Below are 13914 nucleotides of genomic sequence, written 5' to 3'. Positions count from 1 at the left end.
ATAAAGTACATGAATTCACTGTAAAATTAGGGAGGTTGCTAATTAATTGAAGCACTTAAAATTATTTTTTTTTGCCATTATTATGTGTGTTTTAAGGTTTTTCCTATTGACTTCTGACTGACCAAATATAAAAATGATAAAGATTGAAAAAATAATCTCAAGTGACAGTCTGAGTAAATCAGACTTCAATTTTGGATGCTCAGCCCTTTTCAAGTGAGGGAAAAGTGCACAAAAAATGTTTGTCAAAGACAGTATTACTGATTTCAGCAATGTTGAACAAGTGTCTATAATTTGTTGCACAAAATAAGAAAAGTTGTTTATTATGATTGTGTTTAAGCTAAAAAAGATAAATGGGGATATATTTTCCCAAAAAACACGTTCTTCTATATAATGCTAGTTATTAGAGAGCATTTTTACCAATTATGGCTGTATCGTGATATTATCGATATCGTGAGGCATGTATCGCGTATCGTATCGTGAGGTACCCAGTGATTCTCAGCCCTACACCAGAAGACGCTGTTGCTGGTGAGAGAGGAGCATCTCTCAGCATTAACAAATGAAGATGCTGGTGTCTCATCGTGGATGTCTGGGGTGTCATCTCCCTAAAAGGAGGATGCAGGACCCCCCCTTCTCCCCTCCTGTGTTTACAGACTTTTCTGCTCAGTCATCATGAGCAGTGTGAAACGTAGATCTTTTCCCTTTGGCTGTATTTCTCTCTGCATGAGGCCGCTCTGCCTCTGCGGCTCGCCGTCACATCTGCTTAGCATTAGCCATGACTTGCATTTCTTCTTCTAGCCCCTTGGCTCTGCTGCACCACCACCCTGTTCGGAGTAAAGGTTCAGTGTTTTCATGCTGCGTCCAAAATGCTGACTGAGTAAAGTCCAACAGGAGGAGAAAGGAAATGTTCTGGTTCTGCTTTTGTCGGAGTCACAGTCCCACAGTGTGCCACAAATGCTTCTGTTTGCTTTCTGAACCGTGTTCTGTCTTCAAACCTTTTGCAGTTAGTTCCCCAAGTCGTCACATATTGATGAATGGTTAAAGGACCCTCCCCGTCTGAAATGGATGTTTTGGGTGTACCCAACTCGTCCTTTTCTGACTTGCTGCTGTTCCAATTAAATCAGACCTCCCCAACCTCCAAGCATGTTCTGGAATGCGGACCGCGGCGGTATCCTAACCTTGACCCGGCACCGGACGCGCAGCCATTCCAGATCAAGGTTAGGGAATTGGTGCCGGTCGTGACCTGAGGACCGGTCCGCGTTCCGACAAATCGCCTGGAGCCTTCATTTAATTGGGCCTCCAGCTGTCAGTGACTTTGGTAAAGCTAGAATGTGATCGCACAGTCTGACTACTTCCGGTCCAGTAAATGGAAAAAATTGATCATGAAACACAGATCCTCAACCCTAAAACTAATGTTACTTTCATTTCTGCCTCATAAACTAGATAAAAATAGCGTCTATTCTTTCAGACTACATGAGGAAAGAGAAAAATGATTGACTTTTTCAAAAATATTTTTATTTTATAATATCAATATTATTATTAATGTTATATTATCGCTTATTTCCTTGTGTGACTTGAAGTGCTCACACAGCTTTGGTTTAACGTGTGGAGATGCTGCAGCCAGCCGCTCTGCTCTGCTGTCTGTGATCCTTATCTACCTTCATTTGTCAGCGTTACCCTGGATACGCCCATGAACAGGAAGTTCATGCCCAATGCAGACTTCAGCTCCTGGACGCCACTGGAGTACATCGCAGAGTGAGTACGAGTAAATGCATTTAGCTTTGTGTAGCAGGGTTTTGCTGCAGTCTGACAGTCAGAGCAGCAATCTTCTCTTACTCTGAGATCATTCAGTACAAATGTTTTCTGCTACTATTAATATACAAATTGAAATTTGAAACAAATACAATGAAACATGGTTTTCGTCCAGAGAATTTATATTTGTGAATATGATATGAGCAAGAAATGTATTAAGAACAGACCAGAATTCTTTAGCATGTTCTTAGATATGTGACCCAACAAAACAACACAAGCTTTGATTTAGTCATAAATGAAACCACACATTTTTTGCCAGAACACTTTAATGTTTCCACCTAAATGGATGTGTAATAAACAAATATTTTTCAAATGTGATTTCAGAGGCGACACTGAATCAGAAGTCTTTTGTGTTTTTATTATCAACTAGCAGCAAGCAAACCAACAAATGCTCCAGCCATCTCACGTAACGCTGTAGATGAATCTCTCTGATGATCCATCAAATATCTCTGTGAGACTGAACATATTTGGCTGTAAATCAAAACTAAAACATGTACTTTTTTCATAGAAAAGAATCAGAATTTGTTTGTGTGAGTTGTAGTTAGACAAGGTTTTCATCAGACAGGAAAACCTTGTGACGTTAATCTCTTGAGGCGATTCTCATCTTAGCCTCTGATTTAACCCTTCTGAACACAGATGCAGCTTTCAATCAGTTTGATGTCGTACAGAGATGAGTGTGGTGCTCATATCAATGCTGCTCAGAAGAGATTATCTGCTGACATCATCTCTGACCAACAGTTCGGAAATGAAGGAAAATCTGATTTTTGATCTGCATCACTTCCGTCCTCCTCTGGTCTGTTTTGAATGAAACCTCGAATTCAACCCAGTGCATGTTAAACGTAGGTAGGATAGCACAACAGTGACGTGCATGAGGAAGCATTCCCTGGACAGTGAAGTTTCTTGTGTTGTTGATGAGTCGATCACAGATCTGATGTAGGTCTGTGCACAGTAATGACATGTACAGGAGGGGCGTCCCAGCAGAAACTGCCCACTGCAGGAGTAGTGTTTAGAACCACGTCGATTCAGAACTTAGCTGCTTTGTCTCCTACTGTTGAAGTGACAAAAAAGATCAAACTAGTAAAAATAGAACCTCTGAGGAAACAGTTCAAAACTGATTTTGGATCTGAAACCTTTTAGTTGAGTGAACAGAGGGCATCCAGCTTCTGTCATGTGACTCACTAGGTGGCAACAGGACCTGTCTGTCTGTGTGGACCTGTCTGTGTGGGCCTGTCTGTCTGTGTGGACCTGTCTGTCTGTGTGCTGATGTCTGGATCTGCTTTTCTGACAGAATCCTTTGTTTTTGCAGGACGTTCTTCAAGTGGGCTGCAGGTGAGAACAGGCCTGCCTCAGGAAGCCTGATGCAGCTTCTGACCTCTGAAGGTCAAACCCAAGCCGTGGCTGCTCAGTAGAGGGCAGCTGAGGGGGGGTCGGATGGGTGGAGGAGAGGAGAGCTGGAGAAGAGAGGGAGAAAAGGTTAATAAAGACAGCTGGAGGTAAAAAGACTGAAAATGAGAGGATTGAGGAAGAGCAGACTCGCAGTGCCATCTAGCGGCAAACACTACAACTGTCCCGGTTTAACAGAACTGTTAAATCTCCAACTGTTCTTCCTGATGGCCCATCAGAGGCTAATGGTACTACAGAACCTCAGACATCAGTATCGTGCTAAATGAGATGTTTCAGTGTATGTGTGAGGCTGCTGTAGAGCCACAGCAGCTAATAGAGCCGTACTTGTGATGCTTCGCTGTGTGTGACGTCATGTCGTGGCAGTGTTATAACAGCAGGTTGATGTGTGAGGACCAGCAGAGCTTTACCGGAGGTTCTCCGTCCTCTGAAGGAGCTGGTTCCAGTCTCAGGCCTGATGGCCGGTTTGTTCACTGTGTCCACTCTCTGAAGTTCTGCTCCACAGATGAATCCCACCGAGTGTTTACAAATGGAGTGGCCTTATTCTCCCTCGTAGCTCTGAAGTGTCCTTCATGCTGTTGGTATGTCACAAGTGTTGTGCTGAATTTTCCTGTAACGGTCCAACATGTGATGCCTCCAAGTAAACAAATACAATAAAGAAAAATTCACCTGGTAAACAAACAAAACGTCTCTGTTAGTGCTGATGGAGGAAGACCTGTTCCTGGACTCAGCTTCTGTGTGCAGAACAGTTCACAGTTACTCATTTCATTTGCTAATAGAAAATCATTTCCTTAAACATTTTGGGGAAAGCTGTTTCTGATTGTCAATGAAATTAGGTTCAATCAACCATTGATATAATTTTTTAAATTAGTATTATCTGGACATTCTTTTCAACGCTGGAAGTTTAAACTGATTTAATTCAACGTACAAAAAGGCAAACCAAAGTTCTATATATATCAGGGCTGTGAAAGTTAACACAAGCAATCGAAAAAGAGTTAACAGGTTAATATGTACTAACGCCCTCAGGCAACCGGACATTCAGCTATGAGATCATCAAAATAAAACGGTCTAAAATAAACTTAGACTTTTGTTTATATTCTATGATCCAGATTTTATTAAATTAATAATATGGCATTTATTTGTAGTTTTTGGACAAAAGCGACCTTTTATTATAATAGATGAGGTGGAAGATGAACGTCTGCAGCTCAGAGTGAAAGACCTGCTGTGCTGGGCGGAGCCTAACAAAGTGTCTGCTATTAGAAATCCAAACCCGAGGACACTAAGCATTATTTTATCTTGGGATGGGGCTGACACTCGTTTTCCACAATAACGAGGATCAGCATTGTCAAAAAACTGCAGAAACTCTGCAGTTCACCGCTAAAGTCCCGCCCGCCGCTGAGAGGCGAGCATTTCCGAATGGAAAGACACGCCCCCACCTGAGAGCAGATTCCAGCCGAGACCTGAAATCCAGCTGGATCAAACTTCAACAAAAAAAAAAAATATTTTATTGTTTTTCACAAACGAAATAACGATCATTTCTGTGAAAACACAAAAAGCTGGAAAAAAAAAACAAAAAAAAACAGCAGCTCTTTGGAGAGAAATTCTTACTTCTGGTAGCTGAGGTTACAAAGGGTTAAAATAAACTTTCCATATGTAGAATTTTGAGTGTGAGTTCTTATTGTGAATATTTGGAGACAATAAGTGGCTAGCCAGTAGAGTAACTAAAAAAAATACAATTAATTCTTTCCAGTTCTGGGATTAATTAGTTAAATTTTTTAATCGATTCCCGGCTCTAATAAATGTCTATCAGTAAATTCATGATCCAGTCATTGCAAGTCTGTCCTACTGCTGGCTTTGAGCAGCATCTAAAATGTTGAAAAGCAAAATGAATAATCTACAGCTCCGTCCTTCAGGACCAAGAATATTATAAAGTCTCCAGGAACAAGTCATGAAGCTTTACTGTGGATCTGCTCATCCTGGAACATCTACAGTGACTGACGGGTATAAGTGTGTCAGAGGTTAAAGTTAAACATCGAGGTGAAAAACTACAATAAAATGATAAAAGTACCAGTGAAAATATTTTAAATCATTGTTTTTTAAATCAAATCTACCTTTATATTTATCAATAAACATGATAGATAGATAATCCCTTTTCTTATTTTTTAATTTAACATCAGTTCTCTCTAATCAGAAAAATGTCATTTGTGCCTTTTCGTGGATGTGACCACCAGATGGCGCTCTTCCATAAGCTGGCTGCTCTGCCTGCCTGTGGATTTCAGAGGAAGTTGTATCAATCAGAAGGATGGGTTAACAGCCAGAGCTGAGAACGTGCAGATGACCATATGTTGGGTAAAAATAACCCTCAGCAGAGCCGCTAGCATTCCCCCTCCTGCTCACAGCTGATTGCTGAGGCCTTTCACCCCAGCAAATGCAAATCTCAACAGCAGACATTCATTTCAAACTTGGATTGTGACGAGCAGATTATTCCACCATCCCAACCTCCTCCTCTGCTAAGGCGTGTTGCTGCAGCAGTGTGCACGCTCTCCTTCAGCGCAGGCAGAATGTGCTTGAACAGTGCGGGTCAGCTGCTGCTCGGCTTTAAGCGTCCCTGTTTCTCCCCGTGGGCTGCGGTTCCAGGGGACTATATGGCTATTGACTAGAACACTGCAATAAATCACCATCCTGAGGATTAATAGGAACCAGCAAAGCGGCCCAGCGCACTGTAGCTGATATGTATTTATTCTAGGTAGCGTAGCAATTCATCTGGCTGTGCGAGTGCTGTGTGTGTCTTATTTGCTTGTGTGCGAAGGGCCTGAGGCAAATTCAACACATCTATGCATACATTACCTCCCATGATGCCAGCACTATAGAGTGATTGCCCGTGGGGACAGAGTCAATGTTTATCACAGAGAGCATTTGAGCTGATCAAAGATTACTGCTGAGAAGGAGCGTGTTGTTGCTGCTTCAGATAAGTCGTCATCCACACGTACAGTAAACACCTGCAGGAAGCAGACGCTTTGTGTGTCGCAGGTGCAGCTGTGGGGGACTCGTGTTCAGAGCTACTCCGTGTTTTTCTATCAGATCTGCAGCTTCTCGTGAGGATGTAAATAAAAGATGACCGCAGTCTGCGGCCTCCTCGCACGGCAAAGTTCCACTGTCATTACCAACATTCCACATGCTCTGAGCTGACTCAGTCAGGCATCTTCAAGTGCAACTTTTTATTGGTCATATAATGTCACTGTCCTGGAAAACAGGAGGTCTTAAGCATGGCAGATGCAATGACCCTTCAGGACGATCAAATGGCCTGATGGGAGAGACCAATCCCAGACTCCTGAGGTTTTGACTTCCATCTGACGAGGGGATTGATGAGATGAGGATTAAGGCTGTGGTAAACACGATCAGACTGAGATGCAATATGATCTGAGGAATGTTTAAAACAGAAAGTTGCTCCTGGTGTGAATGTTTTTCCGCCTGCAGTCTCCTGCTAAGATAAACCCCGGAGCACAAACGGCTTTTCCAAAACTTTCCGACACAACATGTTTCTGGTCTGGAATCCAACGGGATGCAAACAAATAATAAAAACATTCCTTTATCTTCAACACATGTATTATTTAGTAAATACAAATAACAATGCCAAAAATGTAACTTAAGACAGAAATGCAAACTATTAACACACTTTAATTTCACAGTTTATCATTTTCTGCTGGTCAGTGCGTCTCCTGACTGTAATCTTCATTCTTCTCATGGTTCTTGGTGTATTCAGGTTTGTTCATGTCTTCTCTGCTTTATTGTTTATTGACAAACTGTAGAAAATAATTTAAAGAAAATCATCAGAAAAACATATGAGATGTCTATCACTAAGCTATTCAGATGTTATTGTCTTCTGCATTTAGTGGTAAATCCAGCTCAGAGGGCGGTGTGGTGGAGGTGGAGGTGCAGGAAAAAAGCTGGGGCTTGTGGACTGTAAATCTCATGAAGATCATTGAGTTATTTATGAAAGACAAGCTTGGAAAACTGTTGAACTGTAACAAAGAAAGTCCAGAAATGCTTGATGATCCTCTGAATGTCAGTGGAAAATGTCCGACAGCTCTGACGGGATACTCGGCCTCTGTTTCATCAGTCGGTGGATCCAGAGCACTGAGCAGCCATCTTTATGATGGGCTGAAAGTAAAGTTAGATTTTGCACTTTTCTATTTCTCATTTCTGTTTTTTAAAATGTGCTTTTTAGTTTGCCATTAAAAATACAAATGCCACAGATATTTTTTCATTCAAATGTATTTTTTGCATCAACTTTTATCACATGATGTTTGTGACTTTAACCTCTGATACAGTGAAGCCTGCGACAAATTAGATGGATTTTTTCCCCCTAATTGTTCTGCATGTGAGATGAGGTGAAGATGCCTGCAGACGGCGGACCTGTGCTAGCATTAGCCTGCTGACAGTGGATTGAAGTGCAGGCTGTCTCTGTGATTGAATTCTTGTGGAGCAGAGAAGAGCAGTGTCCAGTCCTGCTTAGATGAAACCCCTCAAGGGGAATTTCCTGATTACTGCGTGTGCCCCCACCTTCCTCTTACCCCCACGGGCCCCTGCAGTTATGCCAGAGTATCTGAGCAAATGCACATTTACATGTGCGTTTTCTGTGTGTTAGGAGAAACTAGAAGGTGGGTTTCTAAATCAGCATCCATCTATTAACACGTGCAAACTGCTGGTTGTTGCGCATCTACTTATTTATGTATAGAGATAGATGGTCCTTTAAAAAGTGGATGTGAATCTGTGTTGTTCGTCTCTGATGCAGTGTTTCATGGAAACAACACCTCTGCATGTGCTTCATGTTTGTCAGTTCAAAGTTCAGATATAGGCGGATGTGCACACACGAGTACGCTTCAGTTGCTGGGCCGATGTGGGCAGTTGTTCTACAAAAGAGTGTTGGTGTGTTTGCGCAGAGGTTATGCCTGAGATGGCAAGGTTCCATGTGGAAACTATTGAGAGCTGCAGCGAACAGAGAAGGTGAGGCCAGATGGTAGTGGTTAGCCCTTGGCTTCTCTAGGTAACCTGACCTGTAAGAGAGGTCCTCTATCCCTCCAAAGGACCAACAGCCACATGTGTTGCGTGAGAGTAAGTCACCCAAAACCCAGCAACAGCCTCCTACTTCCTGAAGGCCTCCTCTCGTGTTTTTATAACCGAGGATCTGAAACAACCAGTAAGGAACAGGATCAGAAAGAATCTGTACAGAGATCCAATTACCCAGAGATCTGTTCAACAGGAAATCTGATGTAAATGTTAGACAGTAGGCTACTTAAAAACAACACGTTAGTTTACAAAATAAATAAATCTAATCACTCTCAGCAGGTCCCAAAACACGTTCAGGACACAAAGCCAAGAAGGAACTGCACCTGTGTGACTGACATGCATCAACATATGCTCAGATTCTCCTCAGTCCAGCAGGAGCACAAATGAGCTGCATGTCTGATATTGTTTTCAAAAAGAGTAAAGCTCATGAAGAAAACTGCAAACACAACAGCTGCAGAACCTCTGCACAGACACATGTAAGCAGAGCAGCATTTGTCTGGACCTGCTTCAGTGTGGAAACTTGGACCTGACGGACTGATGTCACTCCAGGCTGTCAGACATTTGCTCTGTTTGTCTTTGGAAAAGAAAAGTTAAACAAGCGTGGAAACTAAAAGATGACCTTCTACTGCATGCCTTCATTTATTGTCTAAAATAGGTCGACAAACGTCTCATAATAACTCCTCCACCTGCAGCATTGGGACAAACCACATTTTGATTCTCATAGTGATGGTGTTAAAAGTGAACACAGCCCCCACGGCTCCTTTCCATGGAGCCGCTCACCCGTCCTGTTTTATACTGCATCCAGTCATTACTGTTGTAAATAGTAATGACTGTATTCAATTAATCTTCAGAGATTTAACTGTAAAAAGAAAAATAATGCATCATCACATTTCAGGAATAAAATGATTCTGTTTTTTTGTAAGTGGTTTATGAAGTCCTGCTGAAGAGTTTCTCTGAAGCGTTGTCTTCTGTGAGCTCCTGCTGTGCTTTGTCACAGGTCAACAGAAAAGCATAATTTCTATAAATACCTGTTAGCAAAGTTTTAGCATTTTGCTCATACGGCATACCAAAGCCTTAGTGCAGGTCAAACTGCTTAGAAACTCAAGCTGGCTTTAGGACTGAGCGACTCTTCTTCTGTCAGTTAGCAACAAATCATTTATCAGATAAATATTTCAGCCTCTGCAGGACTTTTTCAATGACTGAAGGTTTTATTTTTGCATGGTTAAGGCAATATTTTACATTAAAAACTGTATATATATATTTTTCATCAGTGGGTGATAGACACCAGCAGTGTCCTGTTATATTTTAGTAATTGGAATCTGCAAAGAACCACCAAGTCACACGTGGGGAGATGCACTTTTCATATTTGCCCTTTGTTATTTCAGCTTAGTTGAACTGAAGCGTTTTTACTGAGCTGTGGTTTGGACGCATGGACGGACTTTTATCTCCAGCAGCTGATTAATAATTTTGTAACACATGGAAATGTGGAGGAGCACCCCCACACTCTCAAACCACCACCTAATGATCACATGGGAGGGGGAAGAAGCTTAGAATCTGCAAGATGTGTGTGCGTGTGCGTGTGTGCGTGCGTGTGCATGTGTGCGTGCGTGCATGTGCGTGCGTGTGCCTCCTCATGCTTCCTTTCACTTGGTCTGCTGCTGTACTCACGACTTAAAAAAAGATATGCCAATTAAAAAAGAGGCTGAATCTGATGACATGCTTTCATGGTTGTTTTCGTTATAGGGATTTGAAACTTTGGAAAAATAAAGTATCACAGCAGATTAACTATTTTCAGTTCAATAGTTTCCCTCCAGAACAGTTAATTTTTCTTTTATTTCAATAATTTTAGAAACTACAATCCTTTACAAGAGCATTTGCTGCCTGTGGATATTCACATATTTATAAAAAATCTGCCAGAGACAAACTTTAAAAGAGAAGCTGCAGAGAAAGCTCTCCTTATATACCAAAACACCTGTAATAAATATAAGGGAAAGAACAAGAAAAGCTAAATTGATCAAGTTCTCTTTAAGAGGCTGAATTCCTACTGTGACTTATTTTGGTGATATAACCATTAGAACAGCTGAGTCAGAAGACATGTAAACCCGTTTGGTATTGTTGAAAATGAATGATACATATCGAGAATTCTCAGCAGGGATCAGTAAACACAGTAAAGCGATGCAGGAGCAGCTGACCTGTTTCCATGTGTACCTTGCATTTTATTTTTTCACTTATGAATCCTCTTTGTTTAAGCATAAATGTGGCATATTTCAGATTTTCTAAACCACAATGAGCCGTGTTGCACATAACGAAGACTGATGCTTCTTTGTGCTGAGATTGATGCTTTCTTACACACAGCTTGGCCTCTAGATGGCAGTAAGCTCCAAAAGAAAGCAGCGGATGATGGCAGCATAATTAAAACGTGAGTGATAAGTTTTTGGTTTAATTAAATGCCCCTCAAGCCAGTATCTGGCAGTGCAGGATCGACATGGATAGAGAATTTATTGTGTAACACGAGGTCCAGCTTCTCTTAAGATCAAGGCAGCCGGAGATGCTGCTCAACATCTGCTCTGAGAGAAGTGAGCCGCAGCTCGGAAAATCCATGGCAATGAATAAATGATGGGCCGATGAAGACCTGCTCCACATATTCCTTCAGTTCACACAATAATAGAAATCCTTCAAATTACTGAGCACAGAAAAGGTCCTGCATCAGAAACACACAAAGTGAGAAATTTTTTGCAGAAAACCAAAAAGTAATGACACACAACAGAGTGACGGAGCAGCAGAGGTGTTGGGTTTGTGATTACTCTGAACTTGTTTCTGTGGCCTGTCAGGGACGCCGTTCTCACTGAGGCGGAGGGCTGACAGCACATCCTTCGCACACACGCTGTCAAAATGTTCATGGCAGTTTTTTGAACAGTTTACCATCCTGTGTGACGGTCGTTGTGTTTGTGTGTGAGTTACAAGAGTTGTTTCCCAAAAGGAAACTTTAATCACAAAAAGTAAACCTTGCTGGTGTATGTCGGTGTAAAGTCAGAAACCTGTGAAACCACAGACTGTCACACAACAGTTTTCTAGTCTTTAAAGAAGGGTAACCAAACCCTAAATCAACTTTTTTTGTTTGTTAACTTCTATAAATGGGGCTTTAAAAGTGCTGTCTGCTGGTCCATGTCAAATTTTATATAATAGACCCTTTTCACAGTGACGTCAGACATCATGGCGACAGGCCGACAAAGTGAATTGTTACTTCGGCGTTCACATTTAGAACGGCAAAGCTGACAGCTGAACGCTGTTTGACACAATTTTACATAAATAATAAAAGGTAACCTTACCAATATCAACAGAAAAATGTACAATATTTATTCTATGAATGTCCTGCTGAACTGTATTTTCATATCCTGTCTTTAATCGTTCTCAAATCTAAATACAAATCTGAATAATCCTTCAATGTTGGAGGTTCTATTGAAAATATCGACCTTTCATTAGAGCAGATGTTATTCTAACAGGTTCTATTTTGGTTGATGTTATTTCTTCATATTTTAAGTGCGATCAGCACAAAAGCTGACAGAAATTCATGTTGTCCACATTTAATACCGTCAGTAAAGACACACATCACTGCATGGATTTTAATCACTTCCCAGGATAAATGTACTTGTTGATTTTAGAGAATAATTATGAAAACAGGAATGGTTTGGTTCAGTTAAAATGTTCAGAGCAGCTATCGAGCCATGTAGTTTCAGCTTTCAAAATAAGAGCGGCCAAGTAAAAAAAATCATCTCTGGGTGAACATATTTTATAACATTACGTGGAAATAGTCACTTTCATATTTTTGGCAACATAAATTTGATCTTTTTTTACCTTTATTTTTGAACAAAAACAAAGAGGAGTGATGTTAAAACGACGGCTGAGCTAACAGTAGAAAACATTACAACAGGAATAAGTTTGACTTTAATGTCAGACACGCTGGAATTGTCTGACTTTAGATCTGTTTACAGGATCATGTGAGCATAGAAATTAAGGCAACTTTTAACAGGTGAGAAAAGATCTTCTGCAGCTCCACGTCTCATAGCTAAAGCTAATTGCTAGCATTATGTCTTACTGTGATGCTAGCATTAGCTTTAGCACAGATAAAAAGAATAAAATCATAATTAATTTCATAATTAAACAAGCAGCATTCACTGAAGTACTTGTAACCTTTGTCTAACTTTAACCAGGTTGTCAGAGAGAAATAATCAACGACTGATTTAATATCATCCAGAGGAATGTGTGGATCAGCTGATCTGCTGTTCTGACTGCAGACAGGATTACTGACATTTGAACTCTGACTTGTGAACAATCTAAGCTTTGAAAATGAATACAACCAGGTAGGACATTTATAAAATAAATATTGTAAAAATGTTGGTTATAATTGGTTAAGTTACACTTTATTATTTATGAACAGAGCTGCAGGTGGAGAATGTGAACAAGAGCAGGTGAACCTTTCTGCATCCCCTCTCAAATGATCATCATGCAAACTTTTGATGGTCCCAAAGGAGTGTGGTCCACACAAAGTGTCAACTTTCTGTATCAAGCTCTCGTGTGGTTTGTCCTATGCAGAAATGAGCTTAAATCATCTTGGTAACAGCAAATCTCCTGGTCTCAACATTCATAACAAATGTTAGTGTTTGTAATGTTTTAGACCCAAGACCAGTCTGACCTGACACAGTCTGCAGAGTGTTTCATCTTTTGACGTTGTCCTGTGAGTCTTTACTCAGAGAAATTGTTATAAACTTCCTGTGATTTTTTTTTCTTTCTGCAGAATATTAAATATGTGTCTACTTCTATTGTTTTCTGTTAAGAGTTTGCCATGTGTGAAATGTCCTTCTTCATGTTACCCTTCCAGTTCGGCTTTGTCTTTGAAGAACCACTCATTTTTAACGTTAGAGGTTCTTATTACAACTTGTATCTAGGTATTATTACACCATTCAACTAAAAAAAAACAACTAAGAAGTTGTAAACGTTTTTTGCTTAATGTTGAGTATTAAATGTGAGTTAATGAGTGCTGATGATAAAACCATTTCTTTAACTGAACTGGGACTGATCTGTAACACACACCCTGACACAGTAAAAGCATATGTCATCTCCAGACCTGGAGACCGCCGTGACCATGGAGCTGCCCGCATTAGGAGCTCCGGCCTTGAGGCGTCTGAACGACACAGGCTTCTTACCCTCTGTTTTTCTCTTCAGTACTTGTTGTCAAACCTAAATGTTTCTTTGAAACATGCCTAAGTAGCCCAGCTGTTCCAGGACCTGAGCTCAGATCCCAGATCATTGATGATCTAGTAATGCCACTTCCTTTTAGTACTACTCTCACTTTGATTGTCTTCAAACAAATGCCCGCACTAAAAAGACTGTGTCAACGCCTCAGGCTAAGCCGAACTAGAGTGAAGGCAGGCAGGAACATCAGACGGGGATGAAGAACAGGCTGCCATCAAAAGGTAATAGGCACGTTATTAGACCTGCAGCGTGGCTGGGTGACGCTTCAGAGGATGGACAACACATAACTCGCCTAATCATATCTGTCACTTCCGTCACTGGGAATGTGTCAGTTTTGGTGAAGACTGTTCTGTGGATGCGTGCTGCTCTGAAGAGGTAAAT

At 41.0% G+C, this 13914-nt stretch overlaps 1 protein-coding gene across 1 annotated transcript in view; it reads left to right on the top strand.

Annotated features, from left to right (window-relative positions):
* Positions 1–3896, top strand: part of qdpra (quinoid dihydropteridine reductase a) — an 11435-nt gene extending 7539 nt beyond the window's left edge. Inside the window, exons 6-7 of the mRNA XM_024270237.2 lie at positions 1669–1752; positions 3116–3896. Of these exons, the coding sequence (XP_024126005.1) occupies positions 1669–1752; positions 3116–3218 (187 nt within the window). The 3' untranslated portion in view covers positions 3219–3896. The remainder of the gene's footprint in view (positions 1–1668; positions 1753–3115) is intronic.
* The last annotated feature ends 10018 nt before the right edge of the window (positions 3897–13914 follow it).

The sequence above is a fragment of the Oryzias melastigma genome, linkage group LG2 (genome assembly GCF_002922805.2).
Source record: "Oryzias melastigma strain HK-1 linkage group LG2, ASM292280v2, whole genome shotgun sequence".
In the NCBI taxonomy this organism is placed as follows: Eukaryota; Metazoa; Chordata; class Actinopteri; order Beloniformes; family Adrianichthyidae; genus Oryzias; species Oryzias melastigma.
This window is presented reverse-complemented; position numbering and strand designations above follow the sequence as displayed.